This window comes from Chlorocebus sabaeus, chromosome 26, assembly GCF_047675955.1.
Source record: "Chlorocebus sabaeus isolate Y175 chromosome 26, mChlSab1.0.hap1, whole genome shotgun sequence".
Classification (NCBI taxonomy): domain Eukaryota; kingdom Metazoa; phylum Chordata; class Mammalia; order Primates; family Cercopithecidae; genus Chlorocebus; species Chlorocebus sabaeus.
This window is the reverse complement of record NC_132929.1, coordinates 19,335,475-19,358,653: the sequence shown is the minus strand read 5'-3', so window position 1 is coordinate 19,358,653 and position 23,179 is coordinate 19,335,475. Positions and strand designations below refer to the sequence as shown.

General features: G+C 42.5%; 2 protein-coding genes across 3 annotated transcripts in view; both read left to right on the top strand.

Annotated features, from left to right (window-relative positions):
• Positions 1–141, top strand: part of PPIP5K1 (diphosphoinositol pentakisphosphate kinase 1) — a 94,280-nt gene extending 94,139 nt beyond the window's left edge. The window contains exon 31 of the mRNA XM_073012103.1: positions 10–141. The gene's annotated coding sequence lies outside the window, so the exon portion shown is untranslated. The remainder of the gene's footprint in view (positions 1–9) is intronic.
• Positions 142–4,414: 4,273 nt separating this feature from the next.
• Positions 4,415–23,179, top strand: part of TP53BP1 (tumor protein p53 binding protein 1) — an 87,087-nt gene continuing 68,322 nt past the window's right edge. For both annotated transcript variants that reach the window (XM_008016850.3, XM_008016848.3), the window contains exons 1-8: positions 4,415–4,541; positions 5,118–5,302; positions 5,487–5,580; positions 5,829–5,913; positions 17,978–18,105; positions 18,995–19,153; positions 19,808–19,937; positions 21,562–21,728. In XM_008016850.3, coding sequence (XP_008015041.1) covers positions 4,535–4,541; positions 5,118–5,302; positions 5,487–5,580; positions 5,829–5,913; positions 17,978–18,105; positions 18,995–19,153; positions 19,808–19,937; positions 21,562–21,728 — 955 coding nt within the window. In that variant the 5' untranslated portion in view covers positions 4,415–4,534. The remainder of the gene's footprint in view (positions 4,542–5,117; positions 5,303–5,486; positions 5,581–5,828; positions 5,914–17,977; positions 18,106–18,994; positions 19,154–19,807; positions 19,938–21,561; positions 21,729–23,179) is intronic.

Genomic DNA, 23,179 nt, shown 5'->3' with positions numbered 1-23,179 from the left:
ATTCTATAGTACTGGCTTCCAGGAAGTTAGGAATTGGAAAGAAAGCTGAGATGGTGGAGGAGAGCCAGGATTTATCAAGTCACAGGATGAATTTTGAGGAGGGAATGGCAACAGCATCAGACACTACAGACGTCAAAGATAATGAGGTAATTTGTTGTTGTTGTTTTTTGAAACACAGTCTCGCTCTGTAGCCCAGGCTGGAGTGCAGTGGCACGATCTCGGCTCACTGCAGCCTCCGCCTCCCAGGTTCAAGTGATTCTTCCACTTCAGCCTGCTGAGTAGCTAGGAATACAGGTGCACACCACCGTTGTATTGTTAGTAGAGACGGGGGTGTTCACCATGCTGGCCAGGCTAGTCTTGAACTCCTGAGCTCAAGCAATCAGCCTCCCTTGGCCTCCCAAAGTACTGGGATTACTTGAGCTACTGCGCCTGGCTTATAATGAGGTAATTTGACAAGAAAATTTTAGAACCAGTTATTAGCATGTTTTGAGTAACTACTTTGTGTCTGGCATTAGATTTATGGAGGTTGAAGCCAGACTGCAAACATAAAGAAGTAGAGTGGACAGGAGATGCTACTTGGATGTGAAGATTTGATTACTTCTATACAAAGAGGGGAGAGGCTGGGCGCCATGGCTCATGCCTGTAATCCCAGCACTTTGGGAGGCTGAGGTGGGCAGATCACCTGAGGCCAGGAGTTTGAGACCAGCTTGACCAACATGGAGAAACCCTGTCTCTACTAAAAATACAAAATTAGCTGGGTGTGGTGGTGCATGCCTGTAATCCCAGCTACTCAGGAGGCTGAGGCAGGAGAATCACTTGAACCTAGGAGGCGGGGTTGTGGTGAGCAGAGATTGCACCATTGCACTCCAGCCTGGGCAAGAAGAGTGAAACTCCGTCTCAAAAAAAAAAAAAAAAAAAAAGGAATATATGATTGTTTTCCTATCATTAAATTTGGCACTTGTCAAGTCTCCTCAGTAGAGTACTCTGTCACTGAGCTCCAAAACTATGAGTTTCCATAAGATCATGAAGCAACTTTAAAGGTGGGTGGAATACCTGTGAGGGAAGAATAAGGTGGCTAGGGTTCTTTTGCTAGAAGTCTTTGAGGAGGCTTCAGAAAAATACAAACTAAGTCAAATAGCATTTAGATTTGTTGTTTGATTGTTTGACATTTATTATAGAATTATAGGACCAAATGAGATGATCCCAACTTAATGACATCTATTTGGGTTTTAAAGATAGCAGTTAAAGACAATATGAGAGGAAATGACTTTAAATTATATAATAAAGGATTTAGGTTAGAAGATTAGGATTAGAAGAAAAATTTCTGACAATGAGGTTTGTTAAACTTTAAAGCAAGTTAACATAAGATCTGTTGAGTCTTCTTCCCTGGGAGGGTTTTAGAGGTAAGTTAGGTTTCTCTGTCTAAGGTGGTTTAGAAAAAGATGTTACCTGTAGATAGGTAAATGTGCTGTTGGTCCTTTGCAGTCTAGGAGTCAATAAAGGCCTTTGACTCATCTAGCTGCATTCAGTCACAGCTTCCATGGGCAACCATTCTGCCTGTAGTTTCTGTTTTTTCTGGATAATTTAATGATTAAGTTAATTGCCACACTGCCTAACAAGGAATTAATAGTTTTTCTTAACAGTTTTTTTTTAAGACTCTTGTTTAGTAATGCGAATGGCTCACTCATGTATTTATCTATTTATTTTTAGTCAGGTTGAGGTTTTTAGGTTTTTATCTTTATTTTATTTTATTATTATTATTTTTTTGAGACGGGGTCTTGCTCTGTTGCCCAGGCTGGAGTGCAGTGGCGTGATCTTGGCTCACTGCAAGCTCCGCCTCCTGGGTTCACGCCATTCTCCTGCTTCAGCCTCCTGAGTAGCTGGGACTACAGGCACCCACCACCACGCATGACTAATTTTTTGCATTTTTAGTAGAGATGGGGTTTCACCCTGTTAGCCAGGGTGGTCTTGAACTCCTGACCTTGTGATCTGCCCGCCTCAGCCTCCCAAAGTGCTGGGATTACAGGCGTGAACCACTACGCCTGGCCTTTTTTTTTTTTTTTTTTTTTTTTTTTGAGATGGAGTCTCGCTCTGTTGCCCCAGCTGGAGTGCAGTGGCGTGATCTCGGCTCACTGTAACCTCCACCTCCAGGGTTCAAGCAATTCTCCTGCCTCAACCTCCTGAGTAGCTGGGACTACAGGAGCCCGCCATCACGCCCAGCTGATTTTTTGTATTTTTAGTAGAGGCGGGGTTTCACCGTGTTAGCCAGGATGGTCTGGATCTCCTGACCTTGTGATCTGCCCACCTCGTCCTCCCAAAGTGCTGGGATTACCGGTGGGAGCCACTGTGCCTGGCGGTTTTTAGGTTTTTATTATTGTTGTTTGTTTCAGACAGGGTCTCACTCTCTTGTCCAGGCTGGAGCACAGTGTTCCAGTCTTGGCTCATTGCTACCTCTGCCTCCTAGTTCAGGGGATGCTCTCACCTCAGCCTCCTGAGTAGCTGGGACTACAGGCACATGCCACCACACCCAGCTAATTTTTTTTTTCGCATATTTTGTAGAGATGGGGTTTTGCCACGTTGCCCAGGCTGGTCTCAAATTCCTGGGCTCAAGCAATCCACCTGCCTCTGCCTCCCAAAGGGCTGGGATTACAGGTGTAAGCCACTGCACCCAGCCATTTTGTGAGTTCTGACAAACCAACTTGTCAAGTAATCAAAGAGATCTGTTTATTTGTGTCTCACTTGGGGAGGAAGCAGAAGCAGGCTAGAGAAGAAAAGCAAAAAAAATGGTGACTTTGGGGGATTTTTATGGGACTCAAGGTCATGATTTACCCATAACAGGACCTGGTTGGTTGTGCCCTCTCAAATAGAGCAGATGAACTCACTTTGTCCATCTAGTGTAGTTAGTATTGATCTAACCTGGTCTTTAAGTATTAGATTTGTTTAGTCACTGGTCTTCTGCAGCTTTAGGAGTGGAGTATGAAAACAGTCAATTATAAATGATTTTAAGATTAAGAAGTGAGATGCGTCTCTGTGTGGTCCATTTCATTTTAGCTCCACTAATAAAACATTCTGGGGACCATAATTATATTCCAGTTATAGCAGTAATAGATTCTAGATTTTTCAGGACAGTTTCAAGGAGTCACTCTTTTGTTCCCATAAGTAACATGTATTCAGACAACATGCCTTGATTTTGGTTTGGAGAATATGATCACTGTGATTTATAGCAGCAGTGAGAAGATTGGTAGGAAGCTCTACTTCAGCTTTGCCTATATCAAGTACTGAATAGGGCATTTATGGAAATGGAGAATCATGGTTGGGCTGTGCTGAAATAAATCTGAGCCTGGGGTAGAAAGAGAAAACGGCCTCCCATTGAATGCCTACTGTGTATATGTTTGGCACTGTGCTAGGTGCTTTCCCTATTGACAGCTGCTCTGGCTAGACTTATATCCTGGATCCAACTGCCACTTAAATAACATACCCCCACCCATCAACAACAACAACAACAAAACAAACACATATGCCTCATGGGGCTTAGTTCATTAAGACTCGTCACAGCTGCCACACCCTCTTTAAGACCCTGGCACCATAATTAGGATAATAGAATCTCTGGGCTTGGAGCTATCTTTGAGGGCATCTAGTTAGAAGGAGTGGCAGCTGTCCTCTTTACCATGGAGTTTGAGAATGACACTGCTCAATTCTCTCAATGGGAGGTGCAAAATATGTCTGGGGCTGTAGTCTCTGTAGGCAGTCCCATAAAAGATAAGGCAACGATAAACAAATGTGAAGCTTGAAATACGTCCTAGGCTGAAAAGGGCAATGGGAAGAAATATGGCTTACTGGAGCCCTCATACAATGTAAAAACAAACAAAAACTAAAAACGCCCTGGCAGAGACGTAATGTCAGGCCCCTGGATTCAGGGTAGAGGCCCACAAAAGGGATCCTCATTGACACAGGTTAACCCCGTGTCAAAGAAGAGTCTCTTCTCTTCGTTTCAGCAGCTCTGAAATACTAGCCATCCTCAAGCCGCTGCTTCTTTGCCCTGTTATGAGAAAGCTGGGAAACTCTCTCCTTTTCTAGGAAAGAGGGTGAGGGACGGGGATTAAGGGGCATGGGACGAGAAAAAGCAGGTAGAGGTTCTGAAATGCCTGAGTAGTGGTAAATGCAATCGTCCTGGAAACAGGGGAAGGTATTTCACGCCCTCTCAAGGTCCCTTCGGTTCAAGGATACCGTCATTCTCCGGCTCTACTAAAGGGGAGGGCCTGCAACGTCCATGCTGCCATGGAAACGCGCCGCCGTGTTCCTTTTTCTTACGTGGGGCGGGGCACTCTGCCTCAGCTACCTATCATCCACGGGAGTTCTTGAGTGGCGGGCAGCGGCAGCGAATGGACGATCCGATATTGTGTGACGTGACGGGAAAGGGGGAGTTCGCGGCCGGTGGCGGCGGCGGCGACAGCGGCGACCTGGGGATCGATCTGGAGGGACTTGGGGAGCGTGCAGAGACCTCTAGCTCGAGCGCGAGGGACCTCCCGCCGGGATGCCTGGTACTGTTTGGAGAGAAATGGGAGTGCAGTGGGCTCTGAAGGCCTGGATTTCGGGTCTGAAAGGATGGCTGACCGGAGGGGGCGGGGTGGCAAGCATGGCGGCGGTGACGGGGAAGGGGTTGGAGGGCCTTAAGGAGGGGGTGGGGAAATGGTAGCTAAGAAGGCTTGGTGGTCGTGAGGAAAGCTGAAAGGCTGTGGGGCCTCTGGCGAACAGATTTTAGAAAACAGGCTTTTGGGGGGCGGTAGAGGCGCCAGAAGGACGTCGCGGGGGGGCGGGGTGGAAAAAGGGGCGGGGAGAGAAGAGGTTAGGAAGGAGGGGAAAGGGTGTCTACGAGAAGGTGATGAAAAAGAGAGAGGGAGGAATAGGAAGGCTTATTGTAAGTAACGAGGAACGGGGACTTGGTAAACATAATAGGAAAGTGCTTGCAGCAATTATAAATATAATATTCTAATTGGAGGAGTCCTGAACTGGTCCCGTTTCCCAGCTCTTGTACTTCCGCCCCATTATTTAGGTTTAGACTGCGTGAGCAAGGCTAGTAGGTTACACGGAACTGATCTTTTGTTATTCCATTCCAGGGGAGCAGATGGACCCTACTGGAAGTCAGTTGGATTCAGATTTCTCTCAGCAAGATACTCCTTGCCTGATAATTGAAGATTCTCAGCCTGAAAGCCAGGTTCTAGAAGATGATTCTGGTTCTCACTTCAGTATGCTATCTCGACACCTTCCTAATCTTCAGACGCACAAAGAAAATCCTGTATTGGTGAGTGATACCTTGTTTGAAAATTATTGAGCCGATTTTTTTAAAAAAACCAAAAACAACCAGCAAACGTAAGTATTTAGATCATTATCTTCTCAATAAAGTTGATTGGAAAAATTGTTCACAGTAGGTTTCATTTTGAACTATTTCATATATAATGGGGATATTTTGTATGTGTATTTTCTAGGATGTTGTGTCCAATCCTGAACAAACAGCTGGAGAAGAACGAGGAGACAGTAATAGTGGGTTCAATGAACATTTGAAAGAAAACAAGGTTGCAGGTGAGATGTTTAAAGCTATCGGTCCCCTTTGCATTTTTTGGATGCTCTTTTTGGAGCTGGGTGAATGTAAACTTTATGTGGTTGTGTTGAATGTATGTAAGGAAGGCTACTGGGGTATCTGCATAGTAGTGACTCAAAAGTTGATGTGCTGGTGTCACTGATTAGATTGGTATTGTCTATATTCCTGATTTTGTATTAAAGTTTGGTGGTAAATGTCTTTTGTGCTAATATCCAGTAATTTTTTTCAGACCCTGTGGATTCTTCTAACTTGGACACATGTGGTTCCGTCAGTCAGGTCATTGAGCAGTTACCTCAGCCAAACAGGACAAGCAGGTATACAGTGTTTGAAGGGGTTTATTTAAGTGTATTATCGAATTTATTCTTTTATCTGTACCTGTTGCCTGATCCCAAGGATAAAAGGATTAATCTTTTTCTTGTGGATTAGGAAGTGGGACTTGAGGGTTGTATTAGACAGTATTGTATTAGTACTGATAGCTGGAAACTCTTTTGTGACGGTAATAACAATTTTTATACCTACATTATTCAAATCATGATCTGTCTTGTGCATGTGAAACAAAATAAGCATTCCTTCTAGTAGAAAAAAAATTATTGAAAAGTATTTAGGCGCCAGAAAAAAAATTATTGAAAAGTATTTAAGATTATGGCTCATGCCTGTAATCCCAGCCCTTCGAGAGGCCAAGGCCAGTGGATCACTTGAGGTCAGGAGTTTGAGACCAGCCTGGCCAACATGGTGAAACCCCATCTCTACTAAAAACACAAAAATTAGCTGGGCCTGGTGGCGCATGCCTGTAATCCCAGCTATTCAGAAGGCTGAGGCAGGAGAATCGCTTGAACTCGGGAGGTGGAGGTTGCAGTGAGCTGAGATTGTGCCACTGTACTTCAGCCTGAGTGACAGAGCGAGACTCTGTCTCAGAAAAAAAAAAAAAATTTAGGAGTATTTTCAGAACTATCAGGCACGTTTTCCATCTATCAACTGAAGTAACCCACCAGTTTTAGATCTAGAATGTTTAATTCATACCCTAAACAGGATTCAATTTTTACCGTGTCTTATGCATATCTTTATAGTATCAATTTTTTGAGTTCATCCTCTGTGTTAGGTCCTATATTGGACATTTGGCATAAAGTATAACGTTATTTAATCCTATTCTTAAAGCATCTGTATAATGAAGACATTGTTATTACTTCCATCTTATACAGGGGAAAATTGATGGACAAAGAAATTAGATAACTTGCTCTAGAGTACATTGCTAGTAAGTGACAGAGCTGGGCTTTGAACCTGGTCTTTATGACTCTAACGTCTCCTCTTTCTTTCTAACTAGTCAGTGCTTCTCAGTCTTCTGCCCCAATATTTCTAAGGTCCAAGGAGAATGTAGAGAACATCAGGAGTTTTGGGGTGGTAGAAAGGGGAGGTGGTTAGAGAGGAGAATGTTAGCCCGAGATGGTTAAAGACTATTGTTGTTTCTTAAAACGAAATGGTTTTTGGCTGGGCACAGTGGCTCATGCCTGTAATCCCAGCACTTTAGGAGGCTCAGGCAAGAGGATCACTTGAGCCCAGGAGTTTGAGATCAGCCTGGGCAGCCTAGTGAGACGTTGTCTCTACAGAAGGAAAAAAAAAGGGGCTGGGCGTGGTAGCTCACACCTGTAATCCCAGCACTTCGGGAGGCTGAGTTGGGCAGATCATCTGAGGTTAGGAGTTTGATACCAGTCTGGACAACATGGTGAAACCCAGTCTCTATTAAAAATACAAAAATTAGCTAGGTGTGGTGGTGGGTACCTGTAATACCAGCCACTCAGGAGGCTGAGGCAGGAGAATCACTTGAACCTGGGAAGCAGAGGTTGCAGTGAGCCAAGATCGCGCCTTTGCACTCCAGCCTGGGCGACAGAGCGAAGCTCTGTCTCAAAATAAAATAAAATAAAATACTAAAAAAAATTAGCAGGGCATGATGGTGCATGCCTGTAGCTCCACCTATTCAGGAGGCTGAGATAGAAGGATCACTTGAGCCTGGAGGATTGAGGCTGCAGTGAGCCATGATTGTGCCACTGCACTCCAGCCTGGTTGACAGAATGAGACCCTGTCTCAAAAAGAAAAGCTTTTTTGGAGGTGTGTTTTATTTTACAGTCTGTGTTTGTTTGTACGTATTTTTTTTTCCTCGCAAATCAAGTAAAATAAATGCTGTAGAACAACCTGCAAACTGATGGGCTCATTGTGGCCTGCAGAAGTGTTTTATTTGGCCTACATAGGTGGTAAAATGTTAATATATTTGAATTAATTGATAGAATTTTAAAATGGGGAAATTTCTCATAAAGCTTAGAGTTCTAGCTTCTGGCATTTCTTGTCTCTATTGGCAACAGTTGGCTGGAGTTATGAGTAGCAGTCAACCTCTGCTTATACGGAGCATTAGTGCTATGATTTGCCATAGTCACTAAATTCACTATTGTACTTGGACACTGAGGCCACGTGTTCTTTTGTCGTTTATCATAGTGCTTGTGCTTTTGTTCTTACACCCAGCTGCTTCACTCATCTATGTTACCTTGCTTTGATTTCTGTGGGCATTTAAGTTTATGGTACCTCTTTAGGAACACGTGCCAGGCTTATCTATGTTTTTGTGGCTCAGCATCCTGGTTTGAGCCAGTGGGGACAGGAAGTATGCACATCCCTCATTGTGAATGAAGCAGTGCTATTTGAGAAGTTTCATGCTGCTTCTTCTCATGTTAAATAAATGTGCAGGCACTGTAGCATGTGCTTTAAAGGGACTTTTGCCATTGAGGAGCTTATAATTTAATAGGAGAGACATGTTAAATGAGTCATTACATCAATAGCTATTCCATTACCACTGTGATCATTGCAAAGAGGAGAAAATATATATATAACCTAATCTGAAGGATAAGGGAGCACCTCTTTGTGGAATACAATCTACACAATAAATATGAATTTGATAGGCATAGTTGAAGGGCTGCAGATTTCTACGTGCAGTATGCAAGGAGGAGCTTTCCAGACAGAATGAACTGTGTGTGCATAGGCCGTGAAGCTGGAAAGAATTTGGAGTTGATTCCAAAAGAATAAAATCCCTTCAAAACCCTTTTTTTTTTTTTGAGACGGAGTCCCACTCTTGTTCCCCAGTCTGGAGTGCAATGGTGTGACCTTGGGTCACTGCAACCTCTGCCTCCCAGGTTCAAGTGACTCTCTTGCCTCAGTCTCCTGAGTAGCTGGGATTACAGGTGCCCACTACCACTGCCGGCTAATGTTTGTGTTTTTAGTAGAGATGGGGTTTCCCCATGTTGGCCAGGCTGGTCTTGAACTCTTGACCTCAAGTGATCCACTTGCCTCAGTCTTCCAAAGTGCTGGGATTACAGGTGTGAGCCACCTTGCCTGGCCAAATCCACCAAATTTATTCACATTTCCTGTTTTACTTTGGTGTGTGTGTGTGTGTGTGTGCATGTGTGTATTAAGTTGTACATAGTTTTATCACCCGTGTAGGTTTGTGTATGCACCACTACAGTCAAGATACAGTTCTAACACCACAAGGATGCTTATTGTTGCCCTTTTATAGCCACACCTACCTCCCTCTTTTGCACCCAAACCGCTGGCAACCATTAATCCATTCTTCATGTGTAAATGTCATTTCAAAATATTATGTCAAATGGGATCATACAGTCTGTAACCTTTAGTGATTGGCTTTTTTTTTTTTTTTGAGGCAGAGCCTCACTGTGTTGCCCAGGTTGGAGTGCAGTGGCAAGGTCATGGTTAGTGCAGCCTCCACCTCCTGGGCTCAAGCAATCCTCCCGTCTCAGCCTCGCAAGTAGCTGAGACGACAGGCACATGCCACCACACCCAGCTAATTTTTTTAACTTTTTGTAGAGATGGGGTTTTGCTGTATTGCCCAGGCTGGTCTCCAACGCCTGGGCTCAAGCGATCCTCCTGTCTCATCCTCCCAGAGTGCAGGGATTACAGGCATGAGCCACCATGCCCATCCCTGGGATTGGCTTTTTCAATCAGCATAACTTTTGGAGATCCATCCATGTGTTTGCATGTATCAATAGTTCATTTTTATTGCTGAGTAGTCTTCCATGCCATGGATGTACCACAGTTTGTTTAACCATTCGTCGATTGAAGGACATCTGGGTTTTTTTTTCTTGTTTTTGACTACTATGAAGAAGCTGTTATAAACATTTATGAACAGGTTTTTCTTTTCTTTTTTCTTTTTTTTTTTTTTTTTTGTGGTGGAGTCTTGCTCTGTCGCCCAGGCTGGAATGCAGTCTCAGCTCACTGCATTGTCTACTCCTGGGTTTAAGTGATTCTTCAGCCTCAGCATCCCGAGTAGCTGGGACTACAGCTGCATATCACCACGCCTGGTTAATTTTATATTTTTAGTAGAGACGGGATTTTACCATGTTGACCAGACTGGTCTTGAACTCCTGACCTCAGGTGATCTGCCTGCCTCGGCCTCCCAAAGTGCTGGGATTATAGGTGTGAGTCACTGCGCCTGGCCATATGTACAGGTTTTTCTGTGAACGTAAGTCTTCATTTCACTAGGATAAATGCCCAGATTTGCAATTGCTGGGTCATGGTAGTTGCATGTTTGTTTTTTTAAGAAGCTGCCAAACTTTTCTAGAGTGGCCGTACTGTTTTATAGTCCCACCAGCAATGTATGAGTGATCTAATTTTTTTTCATCCTCACTGGCATTTGGTGTTTTCACTATTTTTTATTTTAGCCATTACAAGCCTGTAGTGATACCTCACTGTTGTTTCAATTTGCATTTCCCTAATGGCTAATGATGGTGACGATCTTTTCACGTGCTTACTTGCTGCCTGTCATTTTCTTCAGGGAAATGTCTGTTCATATTTTTTGCCCATTTTGGGCAAATTGGATTTTTTTTTTACTGTTGGGTTTTGAGAGTTCTTTATATATTCTAGATACTACTCTTTTGTAGAATATGTATTTTGCAAATATTTTCTCCCACTCTATCCTTTCTCTTCATAGGGTTTTTCATGGAGCGATTTTTAATTTTGGTGAGAGCTGTTAAATATTTTTAACAGAATAATATAAGTCATTTACTTTAAAAAGGGCTTATAGGCTGGGTGCAGTGGCTCAGGCCTATAATTTCAGCACTTTGGGAGGCCAAGGCAGGTAGACCACTTGAGCTTGGGAGTTTGAGACCAGCTTGGGCAATATGGTGAAATCCTCTCTTTACCAAAAATACAAAAAAATTAGCTGGGGCAGGGTGGCACACATCTGTGGTTCCAGCTACTCAGGAGGCTGAGGTGGGAGGATCGCTCAAGCTTGGGAAGCAGAGGTTGCAGTGAGCCGTGATCGCACCACTGCACTTTAGCCTGGGTGGCATAGTGAGACCCTGCCTCAAAAATAAATGAATAAATAAGTATAATAAAAAGGGCTTATAATGAAAAGCAGAGAGTCCTTCCTCACCCTTGCTCCCTTTTCACAAAGGCAACTCTCTTTAACTGTTTATGGTTTTACTTCTTTGGGAGGTTATCTTCCTACCTCTAATACTATTGTAAAACTAGAAATGTGTTTTATATGTAAAGTAATACTTTTGTATTGTCGTTTCTTGCTTTATCAGATTAAGACAGTTGAGTTCTGATAATGAAAGATGGGATAACTCAGCAACACCCTCCCAATTTTTTTGTTTTGGTTTGTTTTGTTTTAAGACCGAGTTTCACTCTTGTTGCCCAGGCAGGAGTGCGATGGCATGATCTCGGCTCACTGCAACCTCCGCCTCCCAGGTTCAAGCTATTCTCCTGCCTCAGCCTCCCGAGTAGCTGGGATTACAGGCATGCGCCACCATGTCCGGCTAATTTTGTATTTTTAGTAGAGCTGGGGTTTCTCCATGTTGGTCAGGCGGGTCTTGAACTCCTGACCTCAGGTGATCCACCCCGCTCGGCCTCCCAAAGTGCTGGGATTACAGGCGTGAGCAACCGCACCGGCCTTCCCAATTTTTTTTTTTGTTGTTTTCACCCTCTCAATTTTTGATGATAATTATTTTAATTCTTCTACTGGCTCTGTTTATACCTCTAAATAATATATTTAAACCTTTGTTTTCTCTTTCCATCAACTTTAGACGGTGGAGAAAAGTTTAACTTCAATACTGTTTTTTATCTTAATCTGGATTATTTCATCTTTTTCCGATTCATCTAATGGTTCTACAAAATTTTTTTGAGTATTTTCTGTTTTGTTTTTTGAGATGGAGTCTTGCTTTGTTGCCCAGGCTGGAGTGCAGTGGCACCATCTCGGCTCACTGCAACCTCCACCTCCTGAGTTCAAGCGATTCTTGTCCCTCAGCCTCCCTAGTAGCTGGGATTACAGGCGAGTGCCACCATGCCTGGCTGATTTTTGTATTTTTAGTAGAGACGGGGTTTCACCATGTTGGCCAGGCTGATCTTGAACTCCTGACCTCAATTGATCTGCCCATCTCGGCCTCCCAAAGTACTTTCTATTGAGTATTTTGTGTGTGCCAGGTGTTCTTGGATTTTGGGGATACAAAGTGATCAGAAGAAATAAAAATCCAAGACCGTAATGTAGCTTACATTCTTATGTAGGGTATAGCAATATATGATAAATAAGTAAAATATGTAGTATGTTAGATGCTGATAAGGGCTGAAGAGATTAATATAGCAGGGAGGGAGAGAGGAAGCAACAAAGGAGTTGCAAGTTTATATAGGGTGTCTAGGGAGTGCTTCATTGATAGGACATTTGATTAAAAATCTAAGTGAGGCCAAGGCAGGAGGATCTCTTGAGCCCAGGAGTTTGAGAGCAGCCTGGACAACATAGTGAGACCCTGTCTCTACAAAAAATACAGAGTAAGCCAGGCATGGTAGTGTGCGCCTGTGATCCCAGCTACATGGGAGGCTGAAGTGGGAGGATTGCTTGAGCCTGGGAGGTTGAGACTGTAGTGAGCCATGATTGCTTCACTGCACTCTAGCCTGGATGACAGAGTGAGACCATATCTTAAAAAAAAAAAGGTCTAAAGTGAGTAAGTGTATTTATTGTTATCTGGGATAAGTGTGATCTGTGCATGGAGAATGGCAAGTGCAAAGACCCTGAGGCTTGAGTGTCCCTGGAATATGTGAGAAATAGCAAGGAAGTTAGTGTGGCTGTAGTGGAGTGACGAAGAGAAGTGAGAGAAGAGGTCAGAGAAGTCAAAAGGGAACCAGATTATGTAAGGCATTGTGAGGAATTTGGCTCTCATTTTTAGTGAGATAGAAGGACATTTAAGGGTTTTGAGCGAGGGAATGACATGATCTGATTTAGATTTTTAACAGAATCACTCTGGCTGCTTAATTAAGAATAGACTGAAAGGAGGACAAGGCTGGAGGCAGGAAAACCAACCAGGAAACTATTGACATAATTTAGCAAAATGTGATAGTGGCTGGACCAGGGTTGAAGCAGATGAAGAATGGTGAGATTCTGAGTATTTGAAAAGAGGATTCAAAGACAGATAGATGTGGAGTGTGAGAGACAAGAAGGAAGTAATAATAATTCCAGGTTTGTTTTGCTTTGGGTAGCTGGGACTACAGGTACATGCCACTGTGCCTGGCAGATTCCAAGTTTTTTATTTGAGCAACTAGAGTAATGGAATGACAATTAAGATGGAGAAGACTGCAGGAGGGGAAGTTCAGTTTTAAACATGTGAAACATTGTGCTATCTTTTCAATAGCCAGTTGGATGTGTTGAAGAGGTTATTGGACAAGGAGGCCTGGAGCTCAGAGGGAAAAGTCTAGGCCGGAGATTTAAATTACAGACTCATAAGCAGGTAGATAGTATTCTAAACCATGAGTCTGGATGAGGTCATTAAGTGGGTGAATGCAGCTAGAAGAGAGGTCCCAGGTCTCACGGAGCCTACTAGCATTTAGAGATCAGGGACATGAGGTAAAAACACCAAAAGAAACTAAGAAGAGCTCAAAGCGTGTGTGTTGTTTTGTGCTGCTTTTCTACCATTTGCAATATTTGCTCTTGAACTTTCTTTCCCTGTGTTTCCCAAGGTCATTTATTTGGTCCTTCCAGTTATATAGATAATGTTCTATTTAGTTCTTGTAAAAATCTTTACTTAGTCTTCTTTCACTTGCTTGGGTCACGGTTCCCAACTTTGCAAATTTATATTTTCACCTCTTTTATGTTTATTAAAGTTATGCTTAATGCTCTTTTTATGAAATATTAATTGCATAGAAGGTTGCAGGGAAGCAAAGATGGCATCTGTAATCCTGCCACCCAGAGGCTAATTGCTGTAAACATTTTGGCATCTTTTCTCTCTTTTTTTGTTCATTTGATTTATATGGTTGACATCATGTGGAAAGTAAAAGTGTATGTTTGCTGATGTTTTGCTTAAAAACATGAACATTTTTCCCATGACAATTAAAACTTAACATATTCCACAGATTTTTTATTTTAAAAGTTTAAGCCCACAGAAGAAATGAAAGAGTATACATTTGTTCTGTGTGTTGTACTTTTTTGGTTGGGGATGAATTGTTTAAAACTGTGTTGCAGACATCAGATTTCTCCTTAATATGATGTCCCCTTAAATACTTTAGCATTCATCCCCTAAGAATAAGTACATTATTCTGTATAATCGTAGTACCATTATCACACTTAAATAATTCCGTAATATCTAATTATACGGTTCAGATTTTCCCAGTTGTCTCAAAGATGTCTTTTATCTTGTTTTATTGATTAGTTGGTTGATTGGATCTAAGATCCAAATTCAGGTTCACATTTTGTATTTGATTGTTTCACACTTTTCTTTTTTTGGAGATAGACTCTTTCTCTGTTGCCGAGGCTGGAGTGAGGTGGGGCAGTCTCGGCTTACTGCAGCCTCCACCTCCTGGGTTCAAGCGATTCTCCTGCTTCAGCCTCCCAGGTAGCTGAGACTACAGGCACGTGCCACCACACTGGTTAATTTTTTTTTTTTTTGAGACGGAGTCTTGCTCTATCGCCCAGGCTGGAGTGCAGTGGTATGATCTCAGCTCACTGCAACCTCCGATTCCTGGGTTCAAGTGATTCTCCTGCGTCAGCCTCTCCAGTAGCTGAGACTACAGGTGCATGCCACCACGGCCGGCTGATTTTTTGTATTTTTGTAGAGACAGGGTTTCACCATGTTAGCCAGGATGGTCTTGATCTCCTGACCTTGTGATCCACCTGCCTTGGTCTCCCAAAGTGCTGGGATTACAGGCGTGAGCCACCGCGCCCAGCCTAATTTCCGTATTTTTAGTAGAGACAGGGTTGCACCATGTTGGCCATTCTGGTTTTGAACTCCTAACCTTGAGTGGTCCATCCACTTCGGCCTTCCAAAGTGCTGGGATTACAGGGATGAGCCACTGCGTCTGGCCCTGTTTCAAATATTTTTAATGGTGATATAATATTTTATTAATAGATTATAAATTTAATCATTTCCTTAATGCTGAACTTAATAGGTTGTTTCTCAATAACAGTAGACTTTTAGAAATAAGCTTTCAAAGGATTGTTCCATATTTCCAATTATTTCTTACAATAGAAATTATTAGAATTACTAGGTATGTGTATTTTTAAAGGTTTGATGCATATTTCCAAATGATTCTCCAGAAAGTATTTGTTTATCTATACTCATTAGAAGTGTATGGTGATGCTTATTTCATCTTAGTTTGAGTAACACTGAATAGTAATACAGTATTAAAAATCTGTTTTTTCTAATTTAATTAGCAACAGATGATTTCTCTGATTTCTTTACATGTTTAAAGATACTTGGCCAGGTGCAGTGGCTCACATCTATAATCACAGCACTTTGGGAGGCCGAGGCAGGCGGATCACCTGAGGTCGGGAGTTCAAGACCAGCCTGACCAACATGGTGAAACCCTGTCTCTACTAAAAATACAAAATCAGCCGGGCGTGGTGGTACACGCCTGTAATCCCAGCTACTCGGGAGGCTGAGGCAGGAGAATCGCTTGAACCTGGTAGGTGGAGGTTGCAGTGAGCCAAGATTGCACCATTGCTCTTCAGCCTGGGTGACAGAGCGAGACTCCATCTCAAAAAAAAAAAAAAGAAAGAAAAAAGATACTTCTATTTCTTTTTTTTTTTTTTTTTTTGATACAGAGTCTTGCTCTGTCACCCAGGCTGGAGTGCAGTGGCCGGATCTCAGCTCACTGCAAGCTCCGCCTCCGGCGTTCACGCCATCTTCCTGCCTCAGCCTCCCAAGTAGCTGGGACTACAGGTGCCTGCCACCTCGCCCAGCTAGTTTTTTTTTATTTTTTAGTGGAGACGAGGTTTCACCGTGTTCGCCAGGATGGTCTCGATCTCCTGACCTCGTGATCCGCCCGTCTCGGCCTCCCAAAGTGCTGGGATTACAGGCTTGAGCCACTGTGCCCGGCCTTGTATTTCTTTTTTTATCAGTTGTCTATTCTGTCATTTGTCTATATGTTGAGGTTCTTTGTATGTGTAAATCCTTTATATTTAATGGAGACTAACCTTTTGTTGTATTCCTTGCAGTTATTTTTTCCTAATCAGTTGTCTTTTAGATTTTTAAAAATTCATGGTATTGTATTGTATTGTAAATTTTTTGAGGCAGAGTTTTGCTTTGTTGCCTGGGCTTGAGTATGGTGGTATGATCTCTGCTTACGGCAACCTGTGCCTCCCAGGTTGAAGCGACTCTCCTGGCTCAGCCTCCCGAGTAGCTGGGACTATAGGCGTGTGCCACCTTGCCTGGGTAATTTTAGAATTTTTAGTAGAGACAGTGTTTTACCATATTGGCCAGGCTGGTCTTGAATTCCTGACCTCAGGTGATCCAGCTGCTTCGGCTTCCCAAAGTGCTGGGATTACAGGTGCGGGCTGCCACGCCTGGCCTAAACATTTATTTCATTTTTATTTTTTTGAGACAGGCTCTCAGTCTGTCACCCAGGCTGGAGTGCAGTGGTACTCTCTCAGCTCACTGCAACCTCCCCCTCCCACGTTCAAGCGGATTCTTGTGCCTCAGTCTCCTTAGTAGCGTTGATTACAGGTGTGTGCCACCACACCTGGCTAATTTTTGTATTTTTAGTAGAGACGGGATTTTGCCATGTTGGCCAGGGTGGTCTCGAACTCCAGAACCTTGAACTCCTGAGCCTCGTGGTCCACTCGCCTCAGTCTTCAAAGTCCTGGGATTACAGGTGTGAACCAACATGCCCAGCCAGTTGTCTTAATTTTATTATATATTTTGACCTGTGGCGTTAACTTTTTTTTTTTTGAGATGGAGTCTTGCTCTGTCGCCCAGGCTGGAGTGCAGTGGCGCAATCTCGGCTCACTGCAAGCTCCACCTCCTGTGTTCATGCCGTTGTCCTGCCTCAGCCTCCGGAGTAGCTGGGACTACTCCGCCCACCATGCCTGGCTAATTTTTTGTATTTTAAGTAAAGACGGGGTTTCACCATGTTAGCCAGGATGGTCTCGATCTCCTGACCTCGTGATCTGACCGCCTTGGCCTCCCAAAGTGCTGGGATTACAGGTGTGAGCCACTGTGCCCAGCTGGTATTAACTTATTTAAAAAATATATGGGGTTTGCTTGTGCCCAGTAGTTCAAGGCTGCAGTAAGCTGTGATCATGCCACTGCACTTTAGCCTGGAGACAGACTCTGTCTCTTTTTTTAAATCTTGAGATGGAGTCTTGCTCTGTTGCCAGGCTGGAGTGCAGTGGCGCGATCTCGGCTCACTGCAACCCCCACCTCCTGGGTTCAAGCAGTTTTCCTGCCTCAGCCCCCTGAGTAGATGGGACTACAGGTGCGTGCCACCACACCCAGCTAATTTTTGTATTTTTAGTAGAGACGGGTTTTCACCATGTTGACCAGGTTGGTCTCGATCTCTTGACCTCGTGATCTGCCTGCCTTTGCCTCCCAAAGTGCTGGGATTACAGGTGTGAGTCACCGTACCTGGCCCAGACTCTGTCTCTTAAAAAAAAAAGTAAAAAATAAAAAGTGTGTGTTTGTATTTATATACATATATAAGCTCCTTACCTGAATTTTGTTTGGACTCTCTGGTTCTATATATGTATTCTAAGATTTTTTTACTAAAATATTTCTGTGAACTTTTAAAAAGTTTTCTGAGCCCTTTCTCTGCTCATCTGATGCATATCTCTTCTCGTCACTTGTCAGTAATTCTTCTGAAGGCAAGATTTTTCTACCTCTACTTAAAAATATAAAATTCAAATATGTTGATGCCTTATTTTTTCTTCACTTAATTCTGTATAGGATGTTGAATTGTTAATCTTTTAGGTGCTTTTTGTAGAAAGAAACACTATAAAGGTGAGGTATTTTACTTATTCAGGTTTGGCTAAGAGGTGGTTGGTATGTGTCGGGGGTCAGAGTGCTTTGATTAAAGTGTTCCAAACTATCTGGGAACACATGATTATATCCTTCTGCTGTGTAGTGTTCTGGGAATGTCAGTGGAATCTGCTCCTGCTGTGGAGGAAGAGAAGGGAGAAGAGTTGAAACAGAAGGAGAAAGAGAAGGAAGAAGATACTTCGGGCAATACTACACATTCCCTTGGTGCTGAAGGTAGCCTTGTGCCTTTTGCAGAATAATAGACTGTTCTAACTTCCTTTAACATGATCGTTCAGATGTCTAAATTTCTCCTCTTTATTAGATTACAGATTTCTCATAATGAAATTGAGAGTCATTAAGAAATTTGCTAGTAATATAAAATGTTCCATCTGATTTGGTGTTCAGGAATTTGAAGTTCATTGGTTAGCCCCTTTCTGCATATTGAGTTTTCTTCCTTTTGTATTCATTTATTTTTCAAATATTTTTGGAATGTGTACTTTGTGGGGTGGAAGTACAATCTGAATTGCTGTGACCGTGGGTGTAGTTTATGATGTACCTTTAGAAAGCAGACATAGTCTACCGTATTAAGTGCTTATAAGGTTTTGTAGTATGAAGTATTTTTACTTTATTACACATTTTCCCCCTTCATCTTTAATATACTTATTTATTATTTCATTTTTTATTTATTATTTTGAGACGGAGTCTTGCTCAGTTGCCCAGGTTAGAGTTCAGTGGTGCGATCTTGGCTCACTGCAACCTCTGTCTCCTAGGTTCAAGCCATTCTTGTGCTTCAGTCTCCCAAGTAGCCAGGATTACAGGTGTGCGCCACCGCACCTGGCTAATCTTTGTATTTTTAGTAGAGATGAGGTTTCACCTTGTTGGCCAGGCTGGTCTTGACCCCCTGACCCTAAGTGATTCGCCCACCTCGGCCTTCCAAATGCTGGGATTACAGGTGTGAGCCACCATGCTCGGCCACATTTATTTTTTATTTTTGAAAAATTTGGGGGGTACACAGGGCTTTGAGGTGAAGGACTTAACAGAACCCTTCTTTGCTGAGGAAAATAGCTTGTACATTGCATAATGTTGCAGGATGATGCCTAATTTCTTGGCGTTTTGTTCCTAGATACTGCCTCATCACAGTTGGGCTTTGGGGTTCTGGAACTCTCCCAGAGCCAGGATGTTGAGGAAAATACTGTGCCATATGAAGTGGACAAAGAGCATCTACAGTCAGTAACCACCAACTCTGGTTATACCAGGCTATCTGATGTGGATGCTAATGCTGGTATGAAACATGTTTTCTGGCATTTGGAGTTGTTGTGTTTTCTCCCATACTAGAGGTAGTTGTTTTTTCCTTGATGAGTTTTGTAGCTATCCAAATTAATATAATCTAAGTCATTTAGTAAGGTTGAAGAGTTTTCTGGTAAATACTTGTCAATTGTTGGTTTGTGGGCTGAGGTTTTCTTTAAGTTATTGGTTACTTTATAGAATGATGCCTGTATATATTTGTAAATTGGACTTCTTTTTTTTCTTTTTTTTTTTTTTTTTTGAGACAGAGTCTGGCTCTGTCGCCCAGGCTGGAGTGCAGTGGCCGGATCTCAGCTCACTGCAAGCTCCGCCTCCTGGGTTTATGCCATTCTTCTGCCTCAGCCTCCCAAGTAGCTGGGACTACAGGCGCCCGCCACCTCGCCCGGCTAGTTTTTTTGTATTTTTTAGTAGAGACGGGGTTTCACTGTGTTAGCCAGGATAGTCTCGATCTCCTAACCTCGTGATCCGCCCGTCTCGGCCTCCCAAAGTGCTGGGATTACAGGCTTGAGCCACCGAGCCCGGCCAAATTGGACTTCTGTTAAAATCTTTGCTTTTTAAAAAACATCTGGGACTATATCTAGTATTTTGAAAAATTAATTATCCCCTTCCTGTCATTTTATAAAACTCTCAGCAATTAAGCACGAAGAACAGTCCAATGAAGATATCCCCATAGCAGAACGGTCCAGCAAGGACATCCCTGTGACGGCACAGCCCAGTAAGGATGTACATGTTGTAAAAGAGCAAAATCTACCACCTGCAAGGTAAGCCGTGTTCTTTCTAAAAAGGATTTATGGGTTTTGCTGTAGGGTTATACTAATTTCATTTTACCAGATGAAAACATTTGTAGAAATTGTTGGTTTTTAAATTATTTTCCACTTGTACTGGTCATACTTGTGGTCTATTAGAAACGCTGATTATTTATGAAGTCTCGAGAATCGTTTTTTGTCTGTCTGTTTGAGACAAAGTCTCACTCTGTTGCCCTGGGCTCATGTGATTCTCTGCCCCAGCCTCCCAAGTACTTGGGCCACACTTGACTACTAATCTTATCTTTAGGCATTCTACAAAGATTTTTTTGTTGATTAAAAAAAATTTTTGTTGTAGAAATGGAGTCTCGCTATGTTGCTTAAACTGATCTTGAACTCCTGGGCTCAAGTAATCCTGCTGCCTCAGCTTCCCGGAGTGCTGGGATTATAGGCATGAGCCACTCTGCCTAGCCTACAGTGATGTTTTAAGGCTTCTCTAACTATAAGCATGACTCTGTAATCTTTGGTTGCCACTCCTCCTTTGGGATCTTTGTCTACAGAGACACTGCCTGTCTGTGGGAGGGGTACTTAGCCTCTCTGGTGTTATGAAGAGTAACATGAATATTATATTTGAAAGCCTATTGTTTCTATACCTGAGGAGCACCCAGATTGCTTTGGGTTCTCAGATATCTTGCATCTGGTATTTTATGGTATCAATAGATGTAGGGATTCTCAGGTTCTTTAGGCTCTTAACTTGGTAGGAATTGGGAAATGTGCCTCTGCTTCGTCTCTAGTGATTTTTATAACCAAAGGTTCATTGCCTCTGGCCAGCAGGTGAAGTTTGAATATGGCAGAAGAAAACCGGGATGCTTCCAGTTTGGGGAAGGGGATAAACATTCAGTATTGTTTTGTTATTTCCTTCAATAGAAAGAGTGGGGAGGGAGTATCCTAAGCAAAGTTGAATATCAAGAGAAATTGTCTTTCTAATGTAAAACACTCAGCATAACAGTGACTTTTTAGGCTTTTCTTTTAGATGCTGCCTTCCATCTAGTTATGCTATTCTGTTTACCCTGGGGAGTGGTAGAACAGGTGAACCGCGTAAGTCTCTGGAAAGGGGCCAGGGATGAATGTCTTCCACGTGTTAGTATTGGTCTGAAGGAGAATTGGTTTGGGGTTTGGGTACATCAAATGGAAAAGGTCAGCAGAAGATATGTGTGGCACTAGTACAGAGGATAATTCTCATCAAATACGAAATTCCATGGAATGTCATAGTTTGGACTGTTCTCCTTACTGGCATTATTGGGGTCTGGATCAGAATTCTTCATACAGGTCTAGATAACATTATATGTAACAAAAATCTCCCAAGTCACTCATCAGAAATCTTAGAAAGCATGAAGCACAGTATTGAGCAGAGTTGAATACAGGTATTGGCTGTGTGAGAGAGTGAGACAGGTTTTAAAATGGGCTGAGGACTTTTATCACTATAAAGAACAGTTTATTTGCTTTTTAATAGATAATTATGTAAATTAGAGCCACTGGAATTTTTGAAATTATTAAAGAAAAACACACAAAACAGGAAAAGCTTTTTAGTAAAAGCATGTGAACTTAGGAACTTTTTCTCCTGGTGATATGAATTTCCTAGGTCAGAGGACATGCGTTTTAGCCCCAAAGTGTGTCTTGCTGCTGTGGAAGCAAAAGAACAGTTGTCTGCACAAGAACTTACGGAATGTGGACTGCAGATTCAGAAGTCACCAGAGCCTGAGGTTTTGTCAACTCAGGAAGACTTGTTTGACCAGAGCAATAAAACAGGTACCAAGAGTGATTTGCTGTTATAGCTCTTCTCCAAAGATCTAAACTTTTAGTTCTGAGGCTACTGGTTAAGTTACAAAGCATTTTATAGGTTTGCAGACTTGTTTGTGATATGGAAGGAAAATACGTTTCTAGTTAATTAGTGAGAAGGGCTTTTTGGGAATAATTTCCATTTAATATTTTGACATAATTTTCTCTCTTTTGGAAATGAGATAGTGAAGAATAGCTAATACAGTGAATTTAGTATTATGGATACTAGCCATTTTCTTTTAGTTTTTTTTTTTTGAGACAGAGTCTCGCTCTCTTGCCCAGGCTGGAGTGCAGTGGTGCAATCTTGGCTCACTGCAAGCTCCGCCTCCCGGGATCATGCCATTCTCCTGCCTCAGCCTCCCTAGTAGCTGGGACTGCCGGCACCCACCATCATGCCTGGCTAATTGTTTCTATTTTTAGTAGAGACGGGGTTGTTTCACTGTGTTAGCCAGGATGTTCTCGATCTCCTGACCTCGTGATCCGCCTGCCTTGGCCTCCCAAAGTGCTGGGATTACAGGTGTGAGCCACTGCACCTGGCCGCCATTTTCTGTTACATGGCTATTATGTCTTCAGATCTTAAATATGATATTAAGCTTAGGTTTTTCATATTCATCTGGGTAACAGTTTACTACCTTAATCTGTTTATTAGTTAATCTGACACAGATAGGAATTTAAAATCTAGCAGAAAGGACATAAAACTTAAAAGAATATAATTTGTTTCACACCTCTTTAACTTCCACCAATCTCATTCCACAGCCTCAGAGAGCTAGAAAACTTGAGTTATTTACCAGCAAAACATATTATGTTGGTTGTAAGGAGGGAAGGGAAGAAGGGTATATTCCTTTGCTATGCTGTGATACAGGTTGCTGTGCAAGACATTCAGAGGGTCACCAAGGAACCTTTGTTGGCCTCTTACTAAAGTTGTAAGGTTTTATTTAAGAAATTCTTTTACGCTGGGATTAATATAGTTGATACTCCATCTATTGCTAAGGGGAAGGGACCAACAGGAGACTCTTGATAGTATAAATCAGTAATGGCTGCTCATAAATCCTTTTACTAATGCATTAGTCTTTTCTGTCACCTTTGAGCAGACCCAAATCATGAAAACTGCTGCATTTATAACATCAGGTATCATGTGCATTGTTTTGACTTCTCTCATCTGTATCATGGCCTAAGCTTGACTTCACCTAAGGTAGACGTTGGAATAAAAGGCTTATTTGCTGTTTTTTAATAGAAGCATCACAAGAAAGAAGAGCAGCTAAGCAGAAGTATAAGGATTCTGGCTTTTATTTTATTTATTTATTTATTTTTTTGAGACAGAGTCTCGCTCTGTCTTCCAGGCTGGAGTGCAGTGGCGCGATCTCAGCTCACTGCAACCTCCACCTACCAGGTTCAAGTGATTATCTTGCCTTAGCTTCCCA